Genomic DNA, 27,700 nt, shown 5'->3' on the forward strand with positions numbered 1-27,700 from the left:
TTCATCGTGCTCGAGCCTCCGCAGCAACAGCGTCCAAACCAAACCGCCGCAGAGCTCCAACTGAGTCGTTGTCCCGCAGACTGACAAACTGCAGCTTCTTTTTTTTTCCGACCGACGGAAACAGCGGCCATGGAGGAGCAGGCGCGTTACTTTTTCTGGGCGCAACTTCTCGCAGCTTGCCTGGTGTTTGGGGTGAAAGGTAAGCGGCTCGCGCTAAAACAGTTTTTGTGTTTGTTTACAGTTCAAACGAGCTCATTCACGCCCAGGACAGCTGTGGTTCTGCTCGAGTGATGGACGCAGTTCTCTAAAGTTGTTCCAGGTGTCTGTCTTCTCGAATTAAGTTAATGAACTCACTATAAAACCCCTGGAGACCGTGTTTTACTTATTTCTTTGATAGTAGAAACTCAGTTTCAGGTCGCCAAATCATTAATTTAGTGGGGGGGGAAATGAACTTTATGAGCTGTAAATGTACAATACATGTGAGATATTCAACACATACACGCAATTTGTCGTCCACATTTTATGAAGGCTATAACTTACCATCGCGTATTTTGAGAACAGTTTTAATAAAATAATTCAGTAATTAACACTTTAACAACATGGATTACACGATAATAAAAGCCTTTTGGTATTTTTTGTGCTTTGACCCCTTTTTTAAGTAGCAGTAGACTCGCAGGCTGTCTATTATTCGTCTCCAGTTTTAACCTCCTGCCTTTGGCATCTTGGCTTTGTTTGTATTTCCATGCATTGAAGACATTTAGGCCAATGAACAAAAGGTAAAACGTCTTGACTTCCCCCTAGACCCCTCTCCTCCATTTGTGCTTACCAACATACCAAGGAACAGGAAGTGCTTTCTTAGGATGATGGATTTTCCAAATGTCATGCTGTCAAAGCCAGGAGGAATACACAACTTGGTTGTGTATTTCTCACCAGATGTCAGCCTGTGGCTTTTCCTCCTGCAGCGACCGAAGCTCCTGAAGTCTCCTTGTTTGACATGAAGCGTGCTGTGAAAACCCACCTTCACCAAATCCCACATTCAATCAAGTTTTGTTGTGGAGTGAGCATTTTATAGCTTGTTTTCTTAATCTCAACGCCTTTTTTTTTTTTTTTACTGAACTGTTGATTAGCTCTAAGAAGAGACCCCGTTTAATCTCCTCAACTGATGACTCAGTGCTTTAGGTATTTGAGTTACCTGTTTGTTTTTTTTCCTTTGAAACGATGGCATGAAAACCAGAGGACTCCAGAGGCACGGGATGTCTCTGAACATGTTTTTTTTCTCTGCGGTTCATGGGTGACAGTTATTGAAAAATAGGTGTGGTGATAAAAGATTAGTCATATTTCCTGGATTCTGTTGTTGGATCTTCCACTCCTAACAAAGTTGACACTTTAGCCTGGAGGATGACAGATGGGAGTGACGCGTTGCTATCTTGTCCTGTAAAATGCATACAGGGCAATTATATAGAAGGAAGAGCTGATTGCATGGTTTAACGTGATTGGTTGTGTTCAGCAGGTTGTAGGTTGCTTGTCTGTTGCTTTAGCTGCTGAGTGGAGARAAGTGGAAAGCTGTGTTCTGTGTCAGGGCTGAGACTGTTCTTTTTTCTTTTTCTTTTTTTCTTCTTCTCACAACTGAAGCACTTTTGTTGGCTAAGTGAACCAGGGCTAAAAATAGCCTAACATTGGACCAATGGGAAAGCTTCAGCATGCGTTTGTGTATAATCTTTGCTTGTATGCGCTTGTATGCGCATATGAATCGTTCTGTATTTGATTTGGTTCAAATTTACTTGAAGATGAATAAAGACACGTTTTAATTGGCAATATATCACCCAAGTAATGCTGACCTCAGTGTCTCAAGCAGTGGAAAGCACACAGGAGTTTAATTTCCTGCTAATATAATAATGTCTGTGCTTCACCGTCACTCAGAACATCGTGCATTGACTAGTATGTGGGTTTAATTTAGGGTTTATAAAGCATAACTCCTGAAATGAGGGTGTTGGTTTTYGTGGCACAAGTTGTTCCTTAAGCTGCCGCTAGCTACGCTGCTCATGTTGCTGTGAATGCTGGTGTATCTGTATCTGGAGATGAATGAGATGTGGGTGTAAAAGTGAAGACCTCAATCCATGACTTATTCAAGTGTTGGAGCAACACGCCCCTTAGACTTAGGAGCCGCTACGTATGCGGCATTTTGGGGAAATCCTGCAGTCGCGATTTTTAATTTTTAAATKTTTTATTTTTTTAAAATAGAAGAGTTATTCTTTTATTTTATTCTTCTTAACTTGTTGGACTAACACAACTWCTTATGAACTGTGTGATGCTGTGCTGGTGGAGGTACCTRCACTTTGTCCGAACAAAAAAAAMCCAAAATCAATCAATCAGCATCCTATTTCCTGTCGTCGTCTTCTTCGTTTTCGCCAATAGTAACATCCGGTTGTTGATCATGTGACTCGTGACGTGAAAAAAAGTGTTTTGATAGGGCTGAAAAAACCACCTCACCCAGCGCAAAAACTTTATCAAAAAATTTTTTTTCCCCCACAAGGCCTCAGTGTTTCCATTTAGAAGATTTATTTTTATAGTTTCATAAGTATTTGATGCAATGGGATAAAGTTTATTTACTTTATTATAGTGGCTTGATTTCATCTGACCACCTGACCTTCTCTTGCCCCTCTCTTCTGGATCCTCCARTGGCTCATTGGAAAACCTAAAATGGACCTGGACCTGCACTGGATTGAGTGGAGAGACTTTGATCTCACTACAAGTTTTAATCCATGAGTGTATAATGTGTTACTAATGGTAACCAGATACTGTGGGGGAAAAACTGTGGAAAACAATGTTCACAATTGACTTAATCAACTCAATTTTCAGCAGTAGCATCACAATTAAATGTCTTCCAGATCTTGTGCAGCCCTTAGTACATCTTGTGGTTGTGTGAATCAAATATGAATATTCCAACAACAGTGTTGACTCATCCCATCTKCCTCTGATGGGATTTCCCTCCAAGCTTCTGCCTTTTCAGCACTGATCACTTTTCTTTTCCTTGTCTCTCGATACAAGATTTTCTTGTGTTTTCTTTCGCCCTTCATCTCATTTCAATATTGAACAGCTTCCTTGATCAATATTTTATYACAGTGTGRAATATCTTCTAATTTTGGATACTTTATTAGTATCTGTCACCCYACTTTCCAATCTGCTGTGTTCAATATTTTACATGCAGCCATGTGATTTTTCTTTTTTCTTTTTTTTTTAAGCAGAGCCTGCAGCACTTGAATCAGAATGAACTGGTTCATTCAAACCAGTTCAGTTGAGATATAACAAGAAAGAGGAAATCAGCATATGACTTTTATGGTTTGAAAAAACAAAACCAGGTAGTTTTTGAAATGTTTTCATTCCCGGATCTTATTCAGTTCCAGCTCTTCAGAGGAAAGTGTGTTGTGGCGTTGCTGGTGCGTGACTCCGCTGTGTGTATTTATAGACTTTTAGAGCAGGAGCAGATGGCTGTGCTCTGGAGTTGCAATCACAGATTACAGAAAGCTCACCTGCAGCTGGAGTCCTGCTGATCTCAGAATATGTACAAAATAATAAAAAAAAAAGCTTTACTCTTCATTTTAGTCAAACCTCAATAAATTCATTTCCTGTTACTCTTCAGGTTTGGCTCCCTTCCTCTGCAGGTCCCTGCTGTTTTCTAGCTGGTTGTTAGACTAAACGAGCGCCACAGGCTGTCTGAACACACGTCAACKCGTCTTTAACAGCTTCCACAAGGGCTGAGAGTTAGGGTTATGAATGCAGGCGACACGACGCTCGCTCCCTGGCTTTCTGGAACACCGAGTCCTGCGCTGTCCTGTTGGTTTGTGTGGCCCAGCATGACGGCGCAGAGAGCAGAGCTCATTGCTGCGTAATGCGAACACTGACTTACTACTGCGTGTTATTCCCGCTGTAGTAATAATGCAGCTTCCGTTCATCATGTATTTTCCTTGCTTTTACTTTTGTTCTGTCTCCAGCTGACATATCAGATCTCACCAGAGAAGCATCATATGTTTCAGATTCTCAAATTCAATTTAAAAATACTTTATTAATCCCAGAGTATTTTACTTAATTTCCCTATCACATGATGGGGATCAAAAGGCAGGTACTAGTGTTGATAGGTTCTTCAATAAAGGAACCTAACAAAAAAAGTTTACAGATGCATCTTGGTATAACCTTTTATTTGTTTTTGTAGTTGAACCATTGATTATTTTTATTCTTAAAGGGGCATTATTATGTAAGATAGTTTTTTTTTTTATAGCTTTATGTTGTGTTATGTTATTCTGTCATCTAAAACGGAATATTGGAATATAGCCTTGATTCTTTTATGCATGTTTAAGAAATCCTTGAATATCCCATGGCAACCATTCAGCTATGCAAAACGCCTGGTTGGACCTAGCTCCGCCTTCGAGGCACAGCTTCTCCTCAAAGCTGCAGTTTCTAAGCTTCCACCTCACAGAGCAGCATTCCCCCGTTACTGCACCACTCAGTTCCTTCCGACTAGCCGGAGGCAATTGGCAAACACCAGGTGGAACTGGCTGAGCTCRTAACAGTTACTTGATTCTTCTATAAAGTTTTTATTTTAAATAAATCAGCCTATTTTCTTATTTTTCTGTAGAGCCTAGCTAAAATGTATAAAAAAAAATTCAGCTGCAAGTTGAAATACTGAACGCAATTAGCATGAGGAGCTAACACCGTTAGCTTGTGCAGTAGTGCTAACACAGTTTTTAATGTCTGTATTGATGCATATTAAGGTTTACTTGGTGTTTTAACTTTTAAAATAGGCGGCTAAAAGGGTTCTTACTGGGTCAGAGCTGTTTGCAGACGGTTGTAATCTCTAACCCTATGTAGGTGAAATTATTTTTCAGCATTTTTAGTTGTGATTTTTATGCTAACAGCAATTAAGGCACGTTTATTATAGCACATTTTCACTGTAGGTGCYAATACCAATTTTGAGGTTACTCCATTGTTATTTTGCCATTGCTGTGTTCATGGTGGTAGTTTTTTTTTCTTTCTCAAAGGGGTTATCTTTAATCCCTTTGTAGCAGCAGAACGAGCACTCTGGGTTCTTTCTGTTTTACAGAGCACAACCAGAACATTTATTTTTTTATTTCCCATGGAAAAACACTTGTGGAAATTGTATAACTCTTTGCTCTTTTTAATAATGAGATTTAGTAAAATCAGTGTTTATTTACCAAACTTGAAAATCCAAACAAACCTTAGAACATGCTATAAGTAACACCCAACAGACCCCTTGTGTAGCTGAATAATTATTTTTACTTCAAACTCAAAACAAACTCCAAAAATACAAAAGGTTTTCATAAACGGTGCCTTCTTTTTTTTTTACTTTTACGGGATTTTAAACCAACTTGTTAAACAGACCTCAGGGTTTCCCCCAGTGTATTACAAACCTGACAGGCCACCAGGCTTTACTTGTGCCCCTACCAGGCTAAACATTGCTTACTTAAATTTTTTTTTTCAATGTTTGCATTTTTAAGACTTTGTAGTTGGTGTTCAGATGTTAATCTTCCAGTCTTTCAGTAACACATAATTATCAAATGATATTTTCAAATTTCCTGTCAACTTTAAACATTTTTTAACTCAAAAACATGAAGGGCTGCTGGTTGAACCCAACCACCAGGCATAGCAAGTTTTCTGAGGGAAACCATGAAGCACAAATAACGGTCCTTTGGTCTCAGTAAAATTAAATAACCGTAAACACTTTTTTTTTTTTTAAATCAGTGGACACACCAAAAAACAAAATGAGTCAAAGCTAGCAAAAGTTCAGACTTTTGACAACTCCCAATTTAAAGGTCTTTTCAGTGTAAACATACGGAGTGGGTTGTGGTCATCGGGCCGCTGTGTTGAGTCACTTGTAATAACATCCTCTGCAATCTCTCACAGAAAACATGCTCCATGTTTTCATGCCGGGCATCATTCACAAAACATTTATCTTGATTACTGCTGCCAAGAACAACTCCCCACGTAAAATAAACTGCCAGCGTAATAGCCTGGCTGCTTTCCTCAAGCAGCCAAACATCTGAATGTTTTAAAACGATCATCCCCAAACGCTGCTTTTGCGACTTAGCATCTGGTTTTGTGGAGTGGCATAACATCCCTACCCCGTGTTTGGTTTGTGTCTCTGGGGACTGTGTTGTCACTTGCAGCTAGCTCTCTTTGTTCTGGTATTTTCTTGGGTTGAGGCTAAGTGGAAACGGCTCAGACCATGACTCATAATATGGACAGAGAATAACACAATGCCTTCTGGAAATGACTTTTCCTGCCAACTATAACTCTGCATACCTTCCTAATGGTGGTCAGGACCGAGCTGGCCCAACACTGGGTACCTTTTTAACTATTTGGACAAATGTGTGTTTTTTTCTTTAGTATTAGGTCATGCCCATATTTAGCAGAAAATTAATTACATGATGGCTTGTGTTTTTTTATTGTGGTTTAAAAAAAATGGCATGGCATTTAGGCTGTGTGTACAGAACAAGTAATTGCAACTAGGCCTGTCGCAATAAGCAATCAATCAATTAATCGCATGATAAATTAAAAAAAGCTCAACTTCTACTTGCATAATTTTTCTATTTTTCTCTTTTCTCTCTTTTTCCTACCAAAAACTAAATAACAAAAGTCTTCAGTCTGGTAAATTAGTCTCAACTATAACTTTTTTTAACATCAATTTTGTTTAGCGATTTCATAATTCAATTTATTTGTTGTTTCTGTTTTTTTTGTTGTTTTTAAAAAAAAATATATATATATATATATATTTAAAATGTCTTCTAGTTCCAGTCTTAAATGTTCATTAAAATTTGAACATTGTTGATCTTTGAGAATGTGTCTTGCATTATTATGCCATTACCATTATATTACTTGAAAATTGTCTCAAAACAACGTTATTGTTTGTTGCAATAACTTCTGGGACAATTTATTGTCCAGCAAAATTTATTGCGACAGGTCTAATTGTCACCCTTATCCGACTCTTTCACAGCAGTCCAAACGGCCCAATTCCAAAATAAATAAATCCGATTTGCGCATCTTCCCCATGTGAAACTAAATTGGATCTGTATCCGATTGCTTTCAAAGTTTCTGGATTCTAAAAGGTCATGTCGCAGGTTGTACGACTTTTGTGTCATTGACACGAGACYTGCATCATAATTCTGTACCAGAAGAAACGAGACATAATAAATAAATCCAGATGTAAACAATTACTGAATCAACTACAATTATTACGAAAACAAATTATGAAAGTTTGGTTTTGACTACGCATCCAAACGGGSTTCTCTATAGAAATTGCAGTCAACTCTCCACAAAAAGCCCCTTGCTCTCTGTCGTGCTTATATTTTCTTGTGACAAAGCTGTTGTCTCCCATCGGTAAGCGACTTTAAAATCGATCCATAGACRGCAGCGTCCATTATTACTTCCACAAACATTACGATCTACGACGCCTACCTTCTTCTGCACATACGAGTTGTTTTGGGGTGACAAACCATTCACACACAAGTCTGATTGCGGTCACATTTAATGAGCAATATGAACATCAGATTTCAGCAAAAAATTGGAATTTAGCATCATGAGCTGCTGTGTGAACGTAGCCTAATTGGGCTAATTGATCCACAAATAGGACATCTTTCTATTTTTTGCATTTAATATATATTTTTAGCAAACAAAAATTAAACCTTTTGTGCATTTTGTTTGTGGTAAATGAAGAAATTCCCTGAAATGTAAACTAGCCTCAGCCTTAAACTGAATCACCTTTATTTTGAGACGAGCTTCCTGTTTCCCGTGAAAAGAGAACAAGCCATAAGCAACCCAGGCAACTGTGTAACTYGACGGCTTATATTTTAAATTGAGAATCATACTTCATCATTTGTGTGGCTTTATGCAGGTTTTTCTCTATTCCTCATTTTATTCGTGTGTGGCTTTTACAGACGGTCTCATCATTTTGGGAAATTTCAAAGATTCTTTTGGTGGTTTTGTTCTTGGCAGACAACTTTTTACTGTTTCATCACTAATTTAATTTCCAGGCTGGGACCTGACTTTACCCCCTCAGTTTGTGCAGACCACAAACATTTACAGAGACTGTTAAATAAGCCGAGCAATCTGTCTAGTTCTTTTTTTTATTTATTTATTTTTTTTATACAACAACCTGGATCGGATTGTTCCAGAAATCCAATCCGTTTTAGTTTCCTGAAGGGAGCTGGCATAGGAAGGGAGGTTTCATTCCTCCCCKAAGATAAACAAGCAGCAACTTTTCAGATAAAGATGAGTTGTTGGGCCAATGGCGGGAGAATCCCATGAGATGTGAACGTAGTCGACAGGCCTTGACATTGGATACGTCTCTCATATCTCACCATATCCACAGGAAGAGGATAATCCAAACGAGATGCTTCCATAGAGGATCTCTTCTCTCTATTACTCCGTCAGCAGCGTAGAGCTGTACACCAGGCATCTCCACAATTCTTGCTAAAATATTGGGCCTACGGAAATTTCGCGCATGCATATAACGCTGGGGGGCAAAAAGACTAATCTTTTACATGTCATCCATAGCCGCATTAACTCAGTGAAACTTAAAAATGTAGGAATTAATTTTGTGCTWTGATCCACAGAAAAGTGATCTGTATTCGCCAAGCTACGCAGACTCGTTGCCATAGCAACTGATAAGAATGCCACTTCATTTTTTAGGATTTAACACCAAAAAAACATTCAAGAATTTTGCACACATAACAGAACATTTAGTTTGTTGTTGTAGTAYGTTTTAGGCTTAATGTTTTATTAATAAATAATTGCTGTGGTAGATTAGCTACCGCTTCTACTTTACTGAATTATTTAACCATTAACTGTAGCCCACAAAACGCACATTTAATTAAAAAACTAAACAAAAACATCTTATTGCTGTCGTACCTTTACGTATCAATAAAATCCATGCACCCCTAATTCTGCACAAAAATATCCCTTCATCCAAAGCCAAGTCTATCCTCAGCATATCTTTTCTACTCCGTTTGAGAATCATCAAACTGTCTTGAAGTAAAACTTTCAGCTCCGGTGTTGATCTTCCTTTAGTTATCATCTCCTGCTTCAATTGAAAATCCACTTTAGAAAACTGTTGAAGTTTAGAAATGTAGTCTTTCATGTTGACGTAGGAAGAGAGGAGAAAACAAATGTATCGCTATACTTTACTTATTTACTGTGTGGCGAGTCTGTTCTCTGCCGTTTCTTATCGCTCCTCCGCACACAAAACACGATAAAAACACAGTTAGTGACAAAAAACACTGTACATTATACACATAAGCAAAATTATGGAAAATCAGTCCATATATTAAATGTTTCTTAGCCATTTTATTGCCGGCGTACAGACAGGACGAACATGCTGTCATATAATGGCAGCCAGTACATTTAGCGAGAGGTTGCGTAATCGGTGAGGCTCAGCTCGCTGCTGCCTCACCGGCTTCACTTCTGAGCATTTGAATGGGAAAATGCGAAGAAATTTTGAAGAAAAGCTAATCAGAATTGGTTAATCCAAGCAAAAAATAGATACATTATAGTACATGAAAATAGCAATGATTTTATATTATATATTATTTTTCCATGATGACAGGTGAGACTCTGCCTCACCTGCCTCTCTTGACCGCACGTCACTGCAAAACACATATTTATTTGTAAGATAATGTTTTTAATTGACCTTTCTTTGAAAATGTATTCATTCATCTGTACTAATAGATTTTGACTTATCACCACTCTTGCTGTTTAAAAGGAAGTGTAATTTAAATGAATATATATATATGTGTGTGTGCGTATTTTTTATTTAATTTATTTTTTTGTTCTAATATCAATATCTCTACTGGTCCTGATATCAAAAAACGTTATAGATCAGGTATCGGTGACAATGCGCCCAAACCATAAGGTCAGATCTGTTCAGCCTATTTCTATGCTTTTGTGCTCTGAGGGACATCAATTGGACTTTCTGAGCCGTTTGAAGGTTTGTTGCAAGTTTTTACATGTTTGACCAACATAGGCAGCCTATTTTASTCAGTTTACATTGGCTGTTATACTCCTAACTACACTGACTGAACAAATTAACATTGTTTTAACATGTTTGACCAAACTTGTGAAACTATTGGTGTACTTAAGTGTGCTGTACTGGTGCAGAGTTACCAAATAAACTTATAATTCAGTCTTTTTGCAAAAGAAATTTCTCAATTCAGTGCTATTTTTCAGTATCGGAAGTGAAAATATTGGATTGTTGGATCCCTGTTGATAACTAGAATCAATTGGAAYGTGTGTATGATTGAACTGAAATGATTTGCCTTGAGATGAAAGGTGCTATGAATTGGTGCAGTAATGTATAAATGAAACTTAATTGGCTTCTTTTGAAAGCGAAAGCAGAGCACTTCCTTCTGAAACGAACAGCTATGTGAAAACATTTTGCAAAGTTGCATTTCCATAAACCACAGTTTCTGTCCTGTCTATTATATATGAATAATATTGATGTTTTGACATGACCAGTAGCACCATGTTTGGAGAAACTCAGGCCCTGACTTGGATATCTCATAAAACTGACTTTTACTTTCTGGAATAGTAACAATTTTCATCATAAATATTTTTGCAAAACTCTGTGGGGGTGTATACATGTAAACCAGAGATTCTTAAAGATGATCACTTTAAATTTCAACCTTCTTTGCTAAAAAAAGAAAAAGCAATAATAGTGAAGCCATTTTTATATTTTCTTYCCRAATCTCCATTTCTTTGTCTGGACTTGTGCTTTAAATGTAAGCTAAAGAGCTGCTGTATGACAGGGAGCAGAAGGTAAACACAAGCCACGCTCAGAATCATCTTCTGAATGTTGATGGTGATGACCACACAGTGTGAGAAAAACTAATTCATAACAGATGTCAAACTTTTTTTTTTCTTGTCTTATTTCCATCTTGACCAACTGGCAGATGCCCGATGGCTTGAAACTTTTTTAAATTTCAGTCGTAGTAAACACAAGGCCATCTGTTAAACTGCTCAAGATTGACAGAGTTATGCAACAGAAGTGAGATCCCAACTGGGTCATCAAATCTACAATAGAAAAACTAAAAGACAAATAAAATCTGTGGTTAGCAAAAAATCCAGTCAAAGGCCAGACGATGAGCTGAAATTCTTTCATTTACACATTGAGAGCTTTACATGTCATTTCTATAAGCCTTCATGAAAGTGTTAAAGGGGCAAAAGTAAAATCTACTATATTTTAGCTTTACGTCATGTTATAATGTTTTCTCATCAAAAAATATACCTGAAGTGTTGCTTTGATTTTTTTCATGCACTTTTGAGAAATCCTTAAATATCCATGGCAACCATTCTGCTGTGCAGAACGCCCGAGTGGACCTAGCCCCGCCTCTGAGGACGAAGCTCCTCCTTGGGTGGCTCCAATTTTCTTAGCTTCCGCCTCAGAAAGCTCAGAAAATAGCTGCAGGGTCACCGCTCTCCATAGCTGCAGAGAGCTGCAGGGGTTACAGCAGCTCTCCCTGTGATCCCTTCACTCAGCTCCTTCAGACTAGCCAGCAGCAATTAGCAAACACCTGGTGGAACTGAGTAACTTCTGAGCTCAATGTAGAAACTACTTTCCAGAGTAATTTTGGTAAAAACATTGCTAAAAGGTTAATAGAGGAGCCATGTTGCAATGTCTTCCTGAAGATGGAATTTCAGAAAGAGCAGGAGTTTTTAAAGAGACAGAGGCCCAATTTCAAGGCGTTTAATTATGAAGTCACATTTCTTTTAAGTCATATTAGATATATGCAGCATTTTTATAACTAAAGGTAACAGTTACTTGATTGTACTAAAAAAAAATAGCACTATGTGCATTGTTTGGTAAGTTAGTAAAAGACCAGAATTCTGAAATTGATTCAGTTCTTAATGTTTTCAAATTTGGAGCCTCTTCTTTTTTCTATCTTCTCTCCACCCAGCTCTATGTGAGCTGATTTTCCTCGTCAGAGAGGACTGCCAGGTTGTCAGCTTCCTGTCATGCAGCAGCTGCCTGCTGGTGGAAGTATCCAGTGTTTGTTGTTTACAGGGTGGCGATGGCTTACTCAGCTGTTCACACTGTCACACTCAACCTGTACCAGGCCGGTCCTCATTTAGCCCAACAATGCAGTAGCATGGAATGCAACAGAACAGAAAGAGAGTGGATTTTTATGTCATTGTTTGCTCCTTAAAGTGATCTCAAAACTTAAAATTAAATGTATATATATATTTTAGTTTATGCCTAAACTATAAAAATRCACTCTACCTACAAGTTTGAAAGCTCCAATACATATAATTTTCTAGTCCAGAACTCAAGGCCTGGAAATATCGCATTAGGAGTGGGCATTTATCGTATTATCATTTATTATTAAAAAAAAKAAAAAAAAAGTCTTGTGATAAGAATTTGCTTTATGTTAAATAACAAATCAAAACTGACAGTATTATTGGAAAAGTTATTCTTAATGTTTTCTCTACTTGTTACACGAGATCACCAATAAATATCAGCAAATGTGAAAATATGATTAAATGCTGCTACCATTTGAGGTTTTGGTGACATAAATGACTTTTTTTTTTTTTTTAGTTAGTGGCGTCCTGAAGAAGTTTGTTTCAAATGAGATTTTTTTTTCCCCATTATGTCATGTTTATGATTTATAAACATGACATAACATCTGTCATGAACATGAACGAGTCCTTATGAATGTCTGACTGTTGTCATGAAGTGTCATTTGGTAAATAATGACACTTTTAATGCAAAGTTGCTTTAAAAGTTGCATTAAAAGTCCATTAAAAKTGCCAACTTTGCATAATTTTGTAAATAATGACAATTTAATGCAATGTTGGCACTTTTAATTTACTTTCAATGCAACTTTTAGAGCAACTTTGCATTAAAAGTGTCATTTACCGAATGACACTTCATGACAACAGTCATAGACATTCATAAGGACTCATTCATGTTCATGACAGGTGTTATGTCATTCTTATTCACACCCCGTCAAATAAAGTGTTACCGCAGTATTTGTGGCACTATGAATGCTGTGCCATGCAGTCATGGCCATACATTTACCTTTAAAAAGAAGAATATATGGATATATAAAGTGTTGTTATAGTTGTAGGATAAGTTTTTCTTAGTGTCGCTCTCGCTCTGCTTGCAGGTGACCTCTGTAAAGTGAACGTTTGTAAGAACGGGGGAACCTGTGTGACCGGCACAGGGACTCCGTTCATTTGCATCTGCCCCGACGGCTTTTCAGGTGAAACCTGCAATGAGACTGAGACAGGTACGTTGATGCCCCTCATTCACTCTCCAGATGCTTGGGAGAATGCATAAAATAATGACATTTATAGGTGGACTTGTCTTTCTCCTAACACCATGAGCTCCTAACACTTTTAAAGAGCGGTCACATGATGACTTGCTTTGCTTTCACGTTCTTTTTGATTTGCTCTCGTCCTAAAGGACCTTGTAGCACCAACCCCTGTCAGAACGACGGCGTCTGCGAGGCGACTGGCCAGAGCCGCCGCGGTGACGTCTTCACCGAGTACATCTGCAAATGTCAGCCCGGCTATGAAGGAGTCCACTGCCAGACCAGTAAGCCTGTGCTCTATTTCAAGTAGCTTTAGCATTAACGTAATGTTTATTCTGAAGTTTTGGGGTAATAAAAAGTAGACGTTTTGTGTTCCTGTGGTCTGATTTAAAAAATAAATAAATAAAAACTGTCTTTCAGCAGWGTGCTGCTGTAGATTTGTTAAATTGGTTGTGAAAGTTTTGGATGGAATTGCAGTGGACCCCTGCTTATTCATAGTGCAGAATTTGCAGATTTTTAAACTCTAAATTAAAGTCGTCTAATTCACAGATTGTTTGTTTTGTAGATCGTCTAAAGTATTCGACAGAAAAAGCAGTATGGGAAGCTGAAATAAAAAAGCATAATCCTACTTGATAAGTTATTGGCTGCTGTTCGAAAGCAGGCAGTCATTTTTCTTGCCGTTGTTGAAGGGGTGTTGCAGCCTTTAGTGTATGGGAGATGGACAGGAAGGGTGTGTAGTCACACAAAYAGCTGTTACAGAAAATGCTGACTAGAAATCATTTTTCCGCTGCTGCTATGGCGCACCATTTAGAGCAGTGCCCACTTTTTGGGACATTGGGAAGACTGTGGATGTTAGTTTCAGCTATTTAGGGACATATTCTCTAATCCCCATGAATATCAAGGGTGATCTGTACTGTATTTTTTAATGATTGTTTATTAATCCTTTTTTAATTCAAACTACACCATTTTGACGAATTTCAACTTCGCTACAAGCAAATCCAGTCTTATTTTGACTGAAAAGCAAGTTTTAAAATGTGAATATGATCTCTCCACAATTATGACAGATCCTGGTTTCTTTGTGACTTTACACAGTAATTGTGCATTTCATTTTGTAGATTAAAGTTGGAGGTTTTCAATTCATGATAAACTAAAACATAATGTAGAGATTCCTGCTCTGAACATCAGCTTCTGCACCAACTCCACTTCAAAAATCCAACTTAGCTGTCCATGCCTATTAAAGCTTGCAGTAAATGTTGAATTACTTGTACTTATCATTTTGCATAGCAGTAAACCAGTGACACACACAGTTCTATACAGCTTTTATTTGTAAAGATACTGTTTAGAAGCAAACAATACATTATTGACTTGTGTTGCTAATATCAAAATAACTAGCAAGTTTTAACTGGTTTCCTGACCTGCAAGTGGAACATTGACTTGGATTTGCTGTCTTTCCCACATCTAGAAAGATGGTGGCTGTCCTCTTGTTTGGTTCACTCAGGGTCATCCCAACAGCACAAGGGAACGGTGGAAACATTTGCTGCACACGCAGACAGATGGCTGCCGTTTTCTTGAAAAACAGCAACCAAATGTGCACTACGAATACAATGAGTCAGTCACTATATCAGACAGACTCAAGTTTGTTCTGTTTGATAATGAATGTCTTTTCCTCCCAGGTGTCAAGGGAGCAAATTTAAACTCTACAAAAGGTAACGGTGGAAACGCAGCTTGAGAAGCGATCGCCATGTTTGTGTGCATGTGTGTGTGCGTGTGTGTGTCTGCCTTGCTGTCTCTCTTTCCCTCTTCAAATCTAGATGTTCTTTTGTTTTCTTGGCCGCATGGAGAAGTGGTGGAATACCAAGAACACACACATAAACACAGATGGGATAATCACCGGGTACATCTTTATCTCTCACAACAAGGAATTGTTCGCGAGCCGAGGGTTAGGGTTAGGAGTTAAAATATGACAGTTATTTCTGCATTAGATGCCCCACACGGGTCTCTTATCTTACCATTCTCGCCTCATACTGGCGCCTCAGCCAGTTAAATCCCTTCCTGTTATCTATTTTAAACCAGAATCCCTAGAGCACAACTTGGATTACTCTCATTTAACTTTTTAAATACAACCCAACTATCTGTTTGTCCTTTTGCTCAACCGCAAAAGCCACAAATCACAGCTCATTAAAATCTGTTCATCCACAAGTCAAATTTACTGCTGGATTAACGGGCCTCTGAAGAGAAGTCGTTTCCACTAATTGGGTGAAACCTTCCCCTCTAATAACATGAAACCTTAATGCGGCAGTGCTGAGTCAGGGGAAAATCTCGTGTGGACTGCGAGGTCGGGGAGGGCTCGGCGTCTGTTGACACGAGGGACAGCGGAAGTGCTCTTTGTTGGGGGTCACGGGTTGGCAYGGGACTCTCAGCATATAATAGGTAGAAAAATCACTGAGGCAAAAAATTTTAAACAAATATATATAACATTCAAGATCTTACAATATCAACACATCACATTTCTTGTTGAGGTAAAGCCTGTCACCTGTTGTGCCTGAAGAATCTGTAATGTGAACTACACTCACATCATTTGTTTGACTCAATTTTGGGTTTCTAGTTGGAACTATAAATGCAACAGAGAGACGAGACACGAAAAATGTCAGAGTACTCAAAGTTGTTTAAATGTAAGAAGAGGCAGAAAGCATTGCTAAGACCACCACTGGATGGATATCTAATGGTACGTTGAGCTACATAACAATTTCAATCCACTATCAGTAGCAAGTGGGAAATAAAGTACGGCAGGCCATGCATATGAAACAACTGTCCTCAAGTCTGAAGAGATGAAAACAAAGCAGAAAATGAAGCATAAGTTTGAATTTGTGACAAAAATGTATAAATATGCAGCATAAAAGCCTTTTTGAAACATAAATTTGATCTTTTAAATTTTCTCAAGTAATATTAAAATCTTGTCTGGACTTGTTCTCGTGAAATAAAGTTGTGTCTCGTGAGTTTTAGGCTACCCCCCATTTATAACTGAAAATTGTTTTATTATTCGTATGTCTGCTAATATAACTATAATTTAGTTGTAATAATATTTTTACTGTATGAAAAACACAAAGTGCTGTCTGCAACTTAGTGGTTTTCAACTTCTTATTGTACCGAGAGTTAAGTCTTTTTGACAATGCAAGAGACGAGTCGCTCTTTAATCGACCAATTACAGAAAGAACAATTTGTTTCTGTAGACTCTGTTCCTTCAGTGTGAACAATTTGTTCAGTTTCTTTTGTTATATTTTAGATGACACAGTTAAGAAGACAAAATCTGAGAAAACATACAAAAATTCTAAATGGACTGGAATAGAGAGCGAGAAGTGACCGTGTTTGGTCTGTTAGGATTTGGTGTCAACTGTGGAAAAATATGTTCAAAAGCATTTTAGATCAAATGTTTTTTTTATTTTTTTTTTATCCCTTTTTAGAAACGGATCAAGGGAAAGCAAAGCTGGGAGAAAAAGCTTAATCACGTGCGCACTGCACATCCCACAAGAATAAACCACACATCGTTCATGATCTCATGTACAGACTGTCTTATCACACACACACACACACACACACACACACACACACACACACACGGTTCATCCCTCACGCAAACGCAGCCAACAGAAAGTGGCCGTCCACAATGAATGTCAGGAACGTCAGCTCTGCTGTTGCCGGGCGAAAAAGGCGAACGCGGAGGCGGAACGGTGAATTAAGTCTGCCCTCTTTACAGTGTCACACTCGCTACTCGGGTCTGACTGCGGCGTTTCTGACCGCCCTGTCAAACCGGGCTAAGTGCCTCCCTGGGTGGCAGAGGGAAGGAAGTCCGTTCAAGAGCGTGTTGGAAAAGAGAGAGAGAGAGTGATGCCACTAGCGGTTCACTTGAAGCCAAAGCAGATGGATGGAAACAGTGAGGGAAGGATCCTTCTTCCTGTTTATGGTCTTCTGAAGCCAAAAGTTTCAGAGCGGCTTCAGGCGCTTATTTTTACTTTTTGGAAGTCGCCAGATAGCGTGTATGAGTGTTCTAATCTCTTAGTAAATTTGGGGAGAGTTTTCACTCCTCCCAGGATGTGGTTGTGTGCATGTGTGTGTGCATGTCCATATGTGTGTGTGTGTGTGTGTGTGTGTGTTTGTTTGGGCAGACTGGGCTCCGTGGTCCCTGATGAATACATACAGGGTGTTGGCATGCATTCTCGCCCCGTCATGGTCCGGATGGAGAGGGGATGAGCGTTTCCTGGTTTATTTTGTCTGAGTTAAATACCCTCTTAATGTGGAGAACGCAAAACTACATCAGCTGAACCTTAATAAGTTGTTGCCCTTTAAGTAGTCAGTAACTAGAACGGCAATATTTCTTATTTTTACCCCAAAAAAGTTTCACTTTTACACCATTTCAAACAAAAAAATGCATCCACATTTTTACAAATCACAAAATTATAACAAATTTTGCTGGACAATAAATTGTCCCAGAAGTTATTGCGATAAACGATAATGTTGTTTTGTGACAAGTAATCTAATGGTAACAGCATAATAATGCAAGAACTCTGGAGTTTTTAAATTCTAATTACTCTAACACTGCAACTGGAAGACATTTCAAGTATTCAAAATAAACACAACAGAAACGACAAATAACTGCAGCGTCCAATTGTCAGCCTCACAGAGCAGCTCTCCCCCACTCAGCTCCTTCAGACTAGCCAGCAGCAATTGGCAAACACCTGGTGTAACTGCACATCTGAGCTGTAGCAGCCACTTCTTCTGGTGAAAACGTTGTTAAAGGCTTAATAAAGGAGCCATGTTGTGATGACTTCCTGAAGGCGGAATTTCRGCGAGAGCAGGAGTCTTTAAAGAAACAAAGGAACAATTTCAAAACATGAAATTACAATGTCAAATTTCTTTAGTCRTATTTGGTGTGTACAGTGTTTTTACAGGAACTAAAAGTAACATAGTTTCATAATTGTGCTTAAAAATGGCACTATGTGCCTGGAAAATGCATCATCTGGCCCTTTTTAAGTTTGCTACACTGTTCTTTTTTGTTAGTTTTGCTCTTCAGAAGCTCTATGCAGGATCAGGTTTCAAGCAAGGCTCCTGAGATTACCATTGGGTTTTCACTTCATACAGAGAAAACAAAATAGGTTAGTGGATTAAATKTAGGAGCTTATGAAATGCAGTCGTAGCTCGATCCTATTGGAACAGAGAGGGATGCTGCTTGACCTGAGGCTCATGGGATATCTTTTTTTTATTTTATTATATCACATGCCATTTATAGTGGACAACAAACATTTTGACAGCTTTTTCACAATGTTTGCCTTTCAATCAAAATTATGGTGCAGTGTTAGGTTTTAAAAATTCTTCCGTCGCCACTTGGCATCTTTGCTTACAGTTAATCAGCCTCTACAAGTGGAGTCTGACATTCTGATATTTGACTTCAACTATCCAGTTCTTTTATTTTGTGCATTGTTGGAAATGCATTTTATCAATAAAGAGTTGCTGCAAAAAATTTAAGATTCCCTCTGTGTTTTAGTTAAAGGAAGCTGGACTCTCCATATCTGAATAACYAGTGTGCCTAATTATCCAGAGCTTGCGGCTGCACAGTTCAAAATTACTATATCCTTCCTATGATGGGTGAAAATAACTGTTTGGACACAGAGCTATTTATAGAGGCAGTGTGTGGGCGGTAAGATGAAACTGTGTGTGTGTTTTTGCTGGTTAGAAACATTACATCTGTTTCCCTGGTTGGCTTGTGCGTTTTACGCAGCAACGACGGTAACCAATAGGGATTGAAGCTGGAAGATGTGTGTTGAAATGTCCTCAAAAGTCCCTCAGTTTTAGTTGTATACACAACTAAAACTGAGCTTTTTTAAAAAAGTGTTAAAAGTATTCAGAGCAGTTTGTGGAAGGTTGCATGGGTGAGAATTTTTATTTATTTTTTTACTTGTCCTAATCTGAATATTATTTTTGGGGGGGAAGAACTATTGGTGCTTACGGGCGCCACCACGGGTCAATAGAAGGAATTGCAGGGAAAAAAAATTAGCACATTGTACACTGCACTAAAATTTTCCCTTAATACATTCTGTTTTTAGTTTTCCTTACATAATTAACCACATGATCTCTTGGTGCAGCTGGACCTTTCAGACCACATCAGTTTTACAAGATTACATGAAGTCACTAAAGAAGAAATAATCTTGCTTCACTAACCCTCTTTTCTCTGCAGCTGTGGTCTTCCTGGTTTGGCTTCGGCTGCAGTGCCTTCCCAAATTATTCGTGCACAGTGAACGTTTTAACATTTAGCCATTTAACAGCCACAAACTTCAATAGATTCATTCTATTTTTTGTTTGTTCGTACATCCTTATAATGACGCTTTTWAAAAAATTCTCCTCCCTTATTCTTGTATCCCTAAATAAAACCCCAGTATAGATTCCTTCGACAAGACGAGTTGTGCATTCTGCAAATGGTTTTATTTTGAGGTTTTAACTAAAAGAGGGCTGAATAAAAATGTGCTCAAAACTTTTCTGATTTATATTGGCTAAAAATCATTTGTTGGACTTCTGAATCGGGTTAATTGCGGGGTCTGTAATTTTATCGCAATTAATTGCATTTTCATCAAACTATAGATCGACAAAATGAGCAACGTTTTCAACTCGAAAGTYCCTCTTTAGAAATGTGGGCTGTGGATACCGCCTTTAGCATTATGGACGTCTGTGCTGCTGCTACATGTTTAGCATTATGATGCTAGTTTAGCCTTGGATAGCTTCACTGATGTGCTCAAGTTGTGCTAAAAGGAGTTAGCCTAACAGTCTTTTCCAGCGTCCGATCAGATCGTATTTGGAAGTAAAAATTGACCCCCGCGGACCAAGAGAAGTGGCTTCGTCCATTGTTTCTTTTTTTGTTGTTGTTGTTGTCTATGTTGCTTGTGTTTCAGGTTTACGGTCGTACCARAAACACGAATGCAAAGGTTCCAGGCAGAACTTTTGTATGTTTAAAAAAAAAAAAAAAAGTTTGAATTTTTTTTCCTAAACTGGATTTTATGCAGCCACATCGCATTCAAGATGGATTTTCACATTTCACAAATGTTTGTGTTTTCCTTTCACTTCCCAATTGTGCATTAGTACCACATAAAATCCAGATGTCATTCATTGAAACATATCAGTCAAACCTTGTTTGTTCTAAGAAGCACGAGTACTTTTAGMGGGCACTGTGAGCTTTGCTGAAAGCATGACGTTAACTTCCTCTAACATTTCTAACTCTTAAGTTTTCTACGAAACGCACCGAGGCTGACCGTCCTCCCCGACCGCAGTAAATGACGTAGTGATTCATCTCTCCGCAGACGTAAACGACTGCGCCGGCCAGCCGTGCGAGAACGGCGGCACCTGCCGGGACTTGGACGGAGACTTCAAATGCCACTGCCCCTCTCCATATGTGGGCAAACATTGCCAACTGCGTGAGTGTAACCGACTCGCACCGCCATCGTCTTACAAAATGACAGCAGAAGTGCTCGGGCGAGTGATCGATGACTTAATGGAAGGAGTGTAATAGAGAAGTGAAAGACTAAACCGAAGATGATTGAGTTGGGAAGATGGCCAAGAGCGGAGCTTCGGGATGATCGATATGTAGAATAGAAATGGCTCGCTCTAAATGCGAGATCAATACTTTTTATTCAGCTCCGCTGATTCAGTGCTGTGTGTCCTGAATGAGTTTATGGACCTTTAAAGAGCTGCAAGTTTATAGCCATGCATTAAACCATCCATGCAGTAGTTTACTGCAGCATCCAGAGAAAATGCTTTTTAAATATGTGGCATAAATTCATATTTAATAATTTGATTATTTTGTGGTTTAGGATAAATTTGACTTGATCAATGTTGAATGTTTGAGGCAAGGCAACATAGCTTTAAAAGTTTTTTTYCCCTCAATTTTTCTAAAAAAGAAATGACAAATGACAAATCTTTTTAAATGTGGCTTTTATTTAAATCATACCTACTGTGAGTTGTATGAAAAAAAGCATTTTTGTTTTATTATGAGGATATTGTCATTATATTAGCAGGATAAAATAACCGTTTTAACAGAAAAAGTCATAAAATTAAGAGAAAGTGGTTTTAATAAGTGAAAAGATTTGATTAATTATTTCCTCGAAATAGACTTGGTTGTTTTAAAGTCCCACTAGTGGTACTAATTTGATGCTGATGTGTTAAAAGATTAAGTATTTCTGTAAAACTTTTATCAAAGTATAAATTCAAAAAATTTTCATCATGACTCAGTTTAATTTTTTGTATTTTGGTTTTGGAGTTCTCATAAAATTACTGCTTCACTCTCCTAATATTGCAACTTTATTCTTGTAATACTGTGACATTATTCTGGTAACAACAACAACAAAAACCATTTGTATCCTGGTCCTAACATTCAAAGTCCAGATAAACAGACGCTCTGGTCAAACAAGATGCTGGGCGTGCTGACATCACCAAATCTAAATTCTCCAAAATTAAATCAAAAACCAAGAATTCGCTTCACCGCCCTGCCATATTTTGAGGCTCGGCGTTCACACGTCTCTCTTCCTCAGGCTGTATTTCTCTCCTCGGCATGGAGGGCGGGGGCATCGCCGAGTCCCAGATCACGGCCTCGTCGATCCGCTACACCATGCTGGGCCTGCAGCGCTGGGGCACGGAGCTGGCCCGCCTCCACAACAAGGGACTGGTCAACGCGTGGAGCGCCGCTCCTCATGACAAGAACCCCTGGATACAGGTCAGCACAGTCAGGCATTTAAGTGCAACATGAGCAGCTTGGATCCATACTGATGAAAGATGAACTGCAGTCGCGGAATCAATTCAAGGTTTTCTATTCATGACTTGTTAAACACTGGAAAGACGGTTTGTTTAATTCCATTTTGTCTTGCCCTTTTAAGCGCTAACCGTCAGCCTGACTCGACCTGCTATGAAAATAAAAATCCTGTCATCTGTTTGTAGATCAACATGCACAGGACGATGCGTTTCACGGGCGTCGTGACGCAGGGTGCCAGTCGCATCGGCACGCAAGAATTCATCAAGGCCTTCAAAGTGGCGTCCAGTCAGGACGGCAGGACGTTCACCATGTACAGGACCGAAGGACAGAGAAAGGACCAGGTGAGGACGTGAGGGACGAGACGTAGCGCCGCTGACTTTAAGGAGGTTCCAAACTGATCAGYATGAATCAGATCAGTTAATGGAAAAAGGAAAGATTTTAAGAAAGAAGCAGTCTGATTTATTTACAACTTTTTTTCAATTCTTTATGAATTAGAATTATTTTGGAATAAGAAAAGTTGAAAACGTATAAATGGTATCGTTACAGCCACAAACATTATTCTATTTTATTGCGTTTTAATATCTACAAGGTATAGCATAATAGTGGAGTGGACATTTTTTTTAAATGTTCTAATTTTATTGGCATATTTAAATTAATTTAATTTCCGCTTTGGATCAAACTAATTTTGAATTTGAATTGGAAAGTTTTTACTAATAAAGATCTAAAAAAGTGTGGCATGAATTTGTAATCAGACCCTTTTTCGTCTGATACCCCAAAATAAAATTCACCTGAACACTTTTTTCTGACTGGGAGATGCTACGGCTGCCATCTCATTTAAAAAGTCTTAAATTCATGTATCTAAAACTACAGCCTTAATAAATGTCTTAAATTCATTTTAAAAATGTAAGTTGATCTTGTAAATGTTAATCACACGTCTTAAATTTAATCTCATCTATTCTATGTAGATTTTCTCAGGTGACATTTCTGTCAAGAAAACGTTTGACATCATAATTGCCCTCTAAATTGKKGCTACCACTAACTAGCTGCCAATAAACCCTTTGTAGCTAACTAGCTTTTTTGCATCCATCATAGGTAAGTGCAAATTTATTACCAGTTAGCTGGGTAACGTTCATCTTCACCACTGTCTGATGGTAGATGCATTCTGTGCACAAAAGCTTACTACTCCATAAAATGTACAGGTTTCTTTGGTACATTTCTGTCACGATGCAGGCGTTACATTGTCGTAATGGTTTGAAAACGGTCTAAAAAGCCCCAAAAGTTAATAGTTAACTCTCAGGCCTACAGTAAATTTAAAGTTGAAAATGATTGTTTGCAGATGCTCTCCGTCCAATCTGACCGAGCTTCAGCAGTTTTCAGAGTAAAGCGTGGCGGGTCAACTAAAGGTTTTCCAACGCCTTCCTCGTTCCCAGATTTTTGCGGGGAACGTGGACAACGACGGTACCAAGACCAACCTGTTTGACCCCCCAATCATCGCACAGTACATCCGCATCATCCCTGTTGTGTGTCGCAAGGCCTGCACCCTGCGCATGGAGCTGGTGGGCTGTGAACTCAACGGTAAACACACACACACACCCAGTGTCCACATTCTCACTAACCATTGAAACTAACTTTATATTCACTGAATCCAGTTGGTGAGACGAGATCTTTATATCTGCTAGCAATTAGCTCCCATTTCCTCAGAAACTGAATGCATTTCAAAGGTTTTCTACCCTGCGGGGAACAAACTCGGCTCGTTGTGTCTAAAGATGAGCAGCAAATGTGGAAAAAGTCTGAATATGTTCAACACGGATTATTGTGGTCTATTTATTTTGGATCTTTTAAGTCTTCTCTGAGCTGCAGMAAATGTCTTCTCACCACACACTTCCTCTGAACTCGCTGAGCTTCTGCACTGCTCCATGTTTTTGTTTTCACAGTCGTCTCACTCGTCAATTCATCGTCTCTTCCCTCTTACGTTTCCCCTGGCGTTAACTCACATAGTTTCATAACAGAAGCTTTGTTTTGTTATTTTAAACACTGTCATTTGAATGTCTGTCTTTGCATTGTTAAAAATCATTTTGTTTCAAAGCAGTTTCTCGTTCCCTTGATGTCTTTTAGATTTCTCTCATAAGGTTACGCTTCAATTTCTTTAATATAATAATGGAAAAATTTAATAACTAAATAATTATGAAACAGCCTAATTTCAGGCTTTGTACAGATGCTTGAAAACGTTTGAATTTCATTTAGCTGTTTTCAAGGTTTGGAAAGTGCTTGATTTCAATACAAAGTCCTTGAAAGTGCTCCATATCGAAACTGCACAATTTTGTAATGAAGTTCAATATAAACGTTTAATTAAAAGCCTAAATTTGTAAAGTTTTTATTTTACAGCTGAAACCAGATATTCTCATAAACCTGATAAAAAATAGACACATTTTYTTCACCACTGTCTGAAGTTAAATCAGCCTAAAATTTTCTTGTTTTAGGTCAGTTATAATTACSAAAATTATTTATATTTGCTGAACGCAAAAAAACTTAGCAAGAAAATTTTTGGGAGATTAGACACATCTTTAAAAATACATTTTGTTATATTTGAGTTAAGTTTGCCTCGTTCCTGCAGTAGAATGTAAAATACCATCAAGACATTATTAACAGTAATAAATGTATAATAGGGAACTGAAGCTGTCTCTTTTTAAGTTCATTTGTATGGTTTTATTTCTGACATGTAATAYTGGAAAAGCTTTAAAACTTAGCTTGAAAAGTACTATGAGGGAAATAGCTAATTACAGGGTTTGTTTCTATTTGACAAACCCATAAGTATTAAAAATGTGCTCTAGAAAGCTTTGAGTTTCCTTTTACTTAGAGATGCATCAAGAAGTTGGTGACTGGAAACTCAAAAATCAGATTTTTTTTTTTCAGTGAACGCACCACATCTTGAAACAAGTGAATTGAGCTGTTATACTGGTTCAGTCAGTGTCTTGGTTGAGATTCAGATTTTTTTTTCTTTATGAAACTACATATTTAACCACTAGATGGCAGCAGAGATAAATAACCAGACTTTTTCCATTGGGAACGGTTTGATCTTTAAGGTCCTAAGTGTTAAAATGGGGGAGTTGAGGGGAGTTAAATCACTAAAACTCAGTTTTACAGCAGCTTCTCTCACATAAGGAGGGACAGAAAGAAATATTTTGAAACTTTTTGGTACAGGCAGATCAAATCTTTACAAATGTTACTAACTGTGCACTAAACTCTGATTGGTTCATGTCTCGTGTGTTTGTTCACTTTGTTAATTCAATGCCCTGCTGCTCTCATCTTCCCTTATCGTCACTTTGATGTCTGCCGCTCCACCTCCCCGGCCGGCCTGAGCTGCTTCTCCCTCCTCCCTCTGCTCCCCTCTCTTCCTCTTCCTCCTCTCCTCTTCCTGGTCTCACCTCCGCAGTGTATTCAAACACTCCAGGTTGTTCGGAGCCCATGGGCATGAAGTCTCGCCTGGTGCTGGACCGCCAGATCACAGCCTCCAGCACCTTCCGCACCTGGGGCATGAACGCCTTCACCTGGCTGCCGCACTACGCCCGGCTGGACAAGCAGGGCAAGACCAACGCCTGGATTCCCGCCACCAACAGCCGGTCTGAGTGGCTGCAGGTGCGAGGCGACGCGCCGGAGACACATTTTGGTTTGTTAATCTGATATTCTGGTTTATAAAGTAATCTTTTTGTGTGTGTGAGTTTAGGTGGACCTGTTGTCTCCTAAGAGGATAACGGGAATCGTCACTCAGGGAGCAAAAGACTTCGGCTCTATCCAGTTTGTTTCGTCGTTCAAAATAGCCCACAGTAATGACGGACGGTCCTGGACTGTACTGCAGGACCAAACCACGCGCAAAGAYAAGGTTGGTCCAACAGGAAAAAATAATACAAAAGTAAATGTGCCGATTGGAAATTAAGTGAACCTAAAATGCTTCAGCAGGAGTTTTTTTTCATTACACGTTAAAAACGTTAAAATAAAACCGACTAACACAAATGCATTGCGTAGAATTAYGAGGAATATGACTGGGAGGGATGATTAAAAAAGGCAAAAGAAATCAGGTCAAGTCAATATCACAGGAAAAATTTGTACATCGTCTCATCTTTACTTTTACTTCAAACCCTTATTATACTTTCCCTAAGGGATAAACACCGCCCTGTATATGAAAGAGTTTATTTTTTACTTTGCTGGTTGAAAAATCCTGCTACATTGCTTTYTACTATTATTTACATGCATGTAAACATTTAAATACGATATCTGTGGTTTAGAATCGGCCAAYACAGAAAAACTGCGCTGAATTGACTTAAAATGTTTCTTTTTCATCTGAACAAAGACATAAATGTACTGAATTAAACACGTGTTTATAACTCTGCACCGGTACATAACACTTAAATACACTGATRGCTTCACAAGTTTGGTCAAACGTATAAAAACGACTTTAATTTATTCAGTCGTTGCAATTAGGAGAAGATCAGTCAATGTAAATTAAATAATAAAGAAACTGACAAAAACGATAGGTTGACTACTTTCGGCTTTTTTAAAATTTATTTATTTATTTATTTTTACATGTATTTGGTCAGACATGTAAAAATTAAACTGCAACAAATCTTTCAAATGGTACAGAAAGTGCAATTAGAAATTCTAAATATAAAGTAAAATAAATAATAAAGCAATAGAGTACAAAACATAGAATTTGACTGAATAGATCTGTCTATATGGATTGGGCACATTGTCACTAGTACCCAATGCAGATTTTTTTTTCCAACATCAGACCGATGCACATATTAATATCAGATTGTCAGTAATTTTAGAGAGGAATAATAAACATTTCAGTCTCTAGAGGTGCAAAACTTTGAGACGTCATCTAAAGGACCAGGAGGCTGAATACAATCTATATGGATGAAGTTAAACACTTTGCATCAGTCTGTCGCGTAAAAAAAAATCCCCCTAGATTCAGTTGTTCGGTCGTGACGCGTCGTTCTGCACATATCAGCTCTAAACGTAGCTCTCCCAGTAAAATCCCAGTTCTGCATTACAACTAAAACCACTTTAAAACTTTGCTGAAGAGACGCTGTGGTGCGCTGCGCTGCTTTTGTCTGCCCAGATCTTTACCGGCAACTGCGACAACAACGTTCACAAGAAGAACATCTTCGAGCCGCCGTTCTACAGCCGCTACGTCCGCGTCCTGCCCTGGGAGTGGCACGAGCGCATCACCCTTCGGATGGAGCTGCTGGGCTGTGACGAGTAGCACGGCCTCTGCTCTACGTCCACATCACACACCCCCACCCTGCCCCAATCCTCTGTTCTTTCCTCCTGAGCCATACCTGCACTGCCTTGCTCTCAGCTCTAGGGGGCAGCAAACAATAGCGTAGCACCCCACCAAAAGCCTGGCTGGTCAGAGGTGGAAGTCGTTACCCCTAACCACTGTGAGCAGAATCTCGATTCAGCTAAACTTGCCTATTTTTTGATTTTATTTTGTTTTTCCTGCTTTGAATCAAATCGCTTCAAGAAGCAGAGCAAGGTCCGCTCTTATCCCCCCGTGTTTTATGAAATAAAAGTGTTAATTTCCTCCTCCTTG

The 27,700-nt window shown here is 38.7% G+C and overlaps 1 protein-coding gene across 4 annotated transcripts; it reads left to right on the forward strand.

Moving 5' to 3' along the window:
* On the forward strand, positions 1 to 27,700 carry mfge8b (milk fat globule EGF and factor V/VIII domain containing b). Of its 4 annotated transcripts, none has more exons than XM_008410745.2 (11): positions 1 to 199; positions 13,173 to 13,295; positions 13,472 to 13,603; positions 14,993 to 15,025; positions 20,663 to 20,776; positions 21,890 to 22,071; positions 22,293 to 22,448; positions 23,538 to 23,682; positions 25,541 to 25,743; positions 25,832 to 25,987; positions 27,227 to 27,700. In XM_008410745.2, exons 1-11 carry the CDS (start codon positions 130 to 132, stop codon positions 27,368 to 27,370), a joined length of 1,458 nt encoding a protein of 485 aa, XP_008408967.1. In that variant the 5' UTR covers positions 1 to 129; the 3' UTR covers positions 27,371 to 27,700. The 4 variants fall into 4 exon arrangements, with proteins under 4 accessions (XP_008408967.1, XP_008408968.1, XP_008408969.1 ...); XM_008410746.2 differs by having other exon boundaries at positions 25,559 to 25,743; XM_008410747.2 differs by lacking the exon at positions 14,993 to 15,025.

This window comes from Poecilia reticulata, linkage group LG6 (genome assembly GCF_000633615.1).
Source record: "Poecilia reticulata strain Guanapo linkage group LG6, Guppy_female_1.0+MT, whole genome shotgun sequence".
NCBI classification, from domain to species: domain Eukaryota; kingdom Metazoa; phylum Chordata; class Actinopteri; order Cyprinodontiformes; family Poeciliidae; genus Poecilia; species Poecilia reticulata.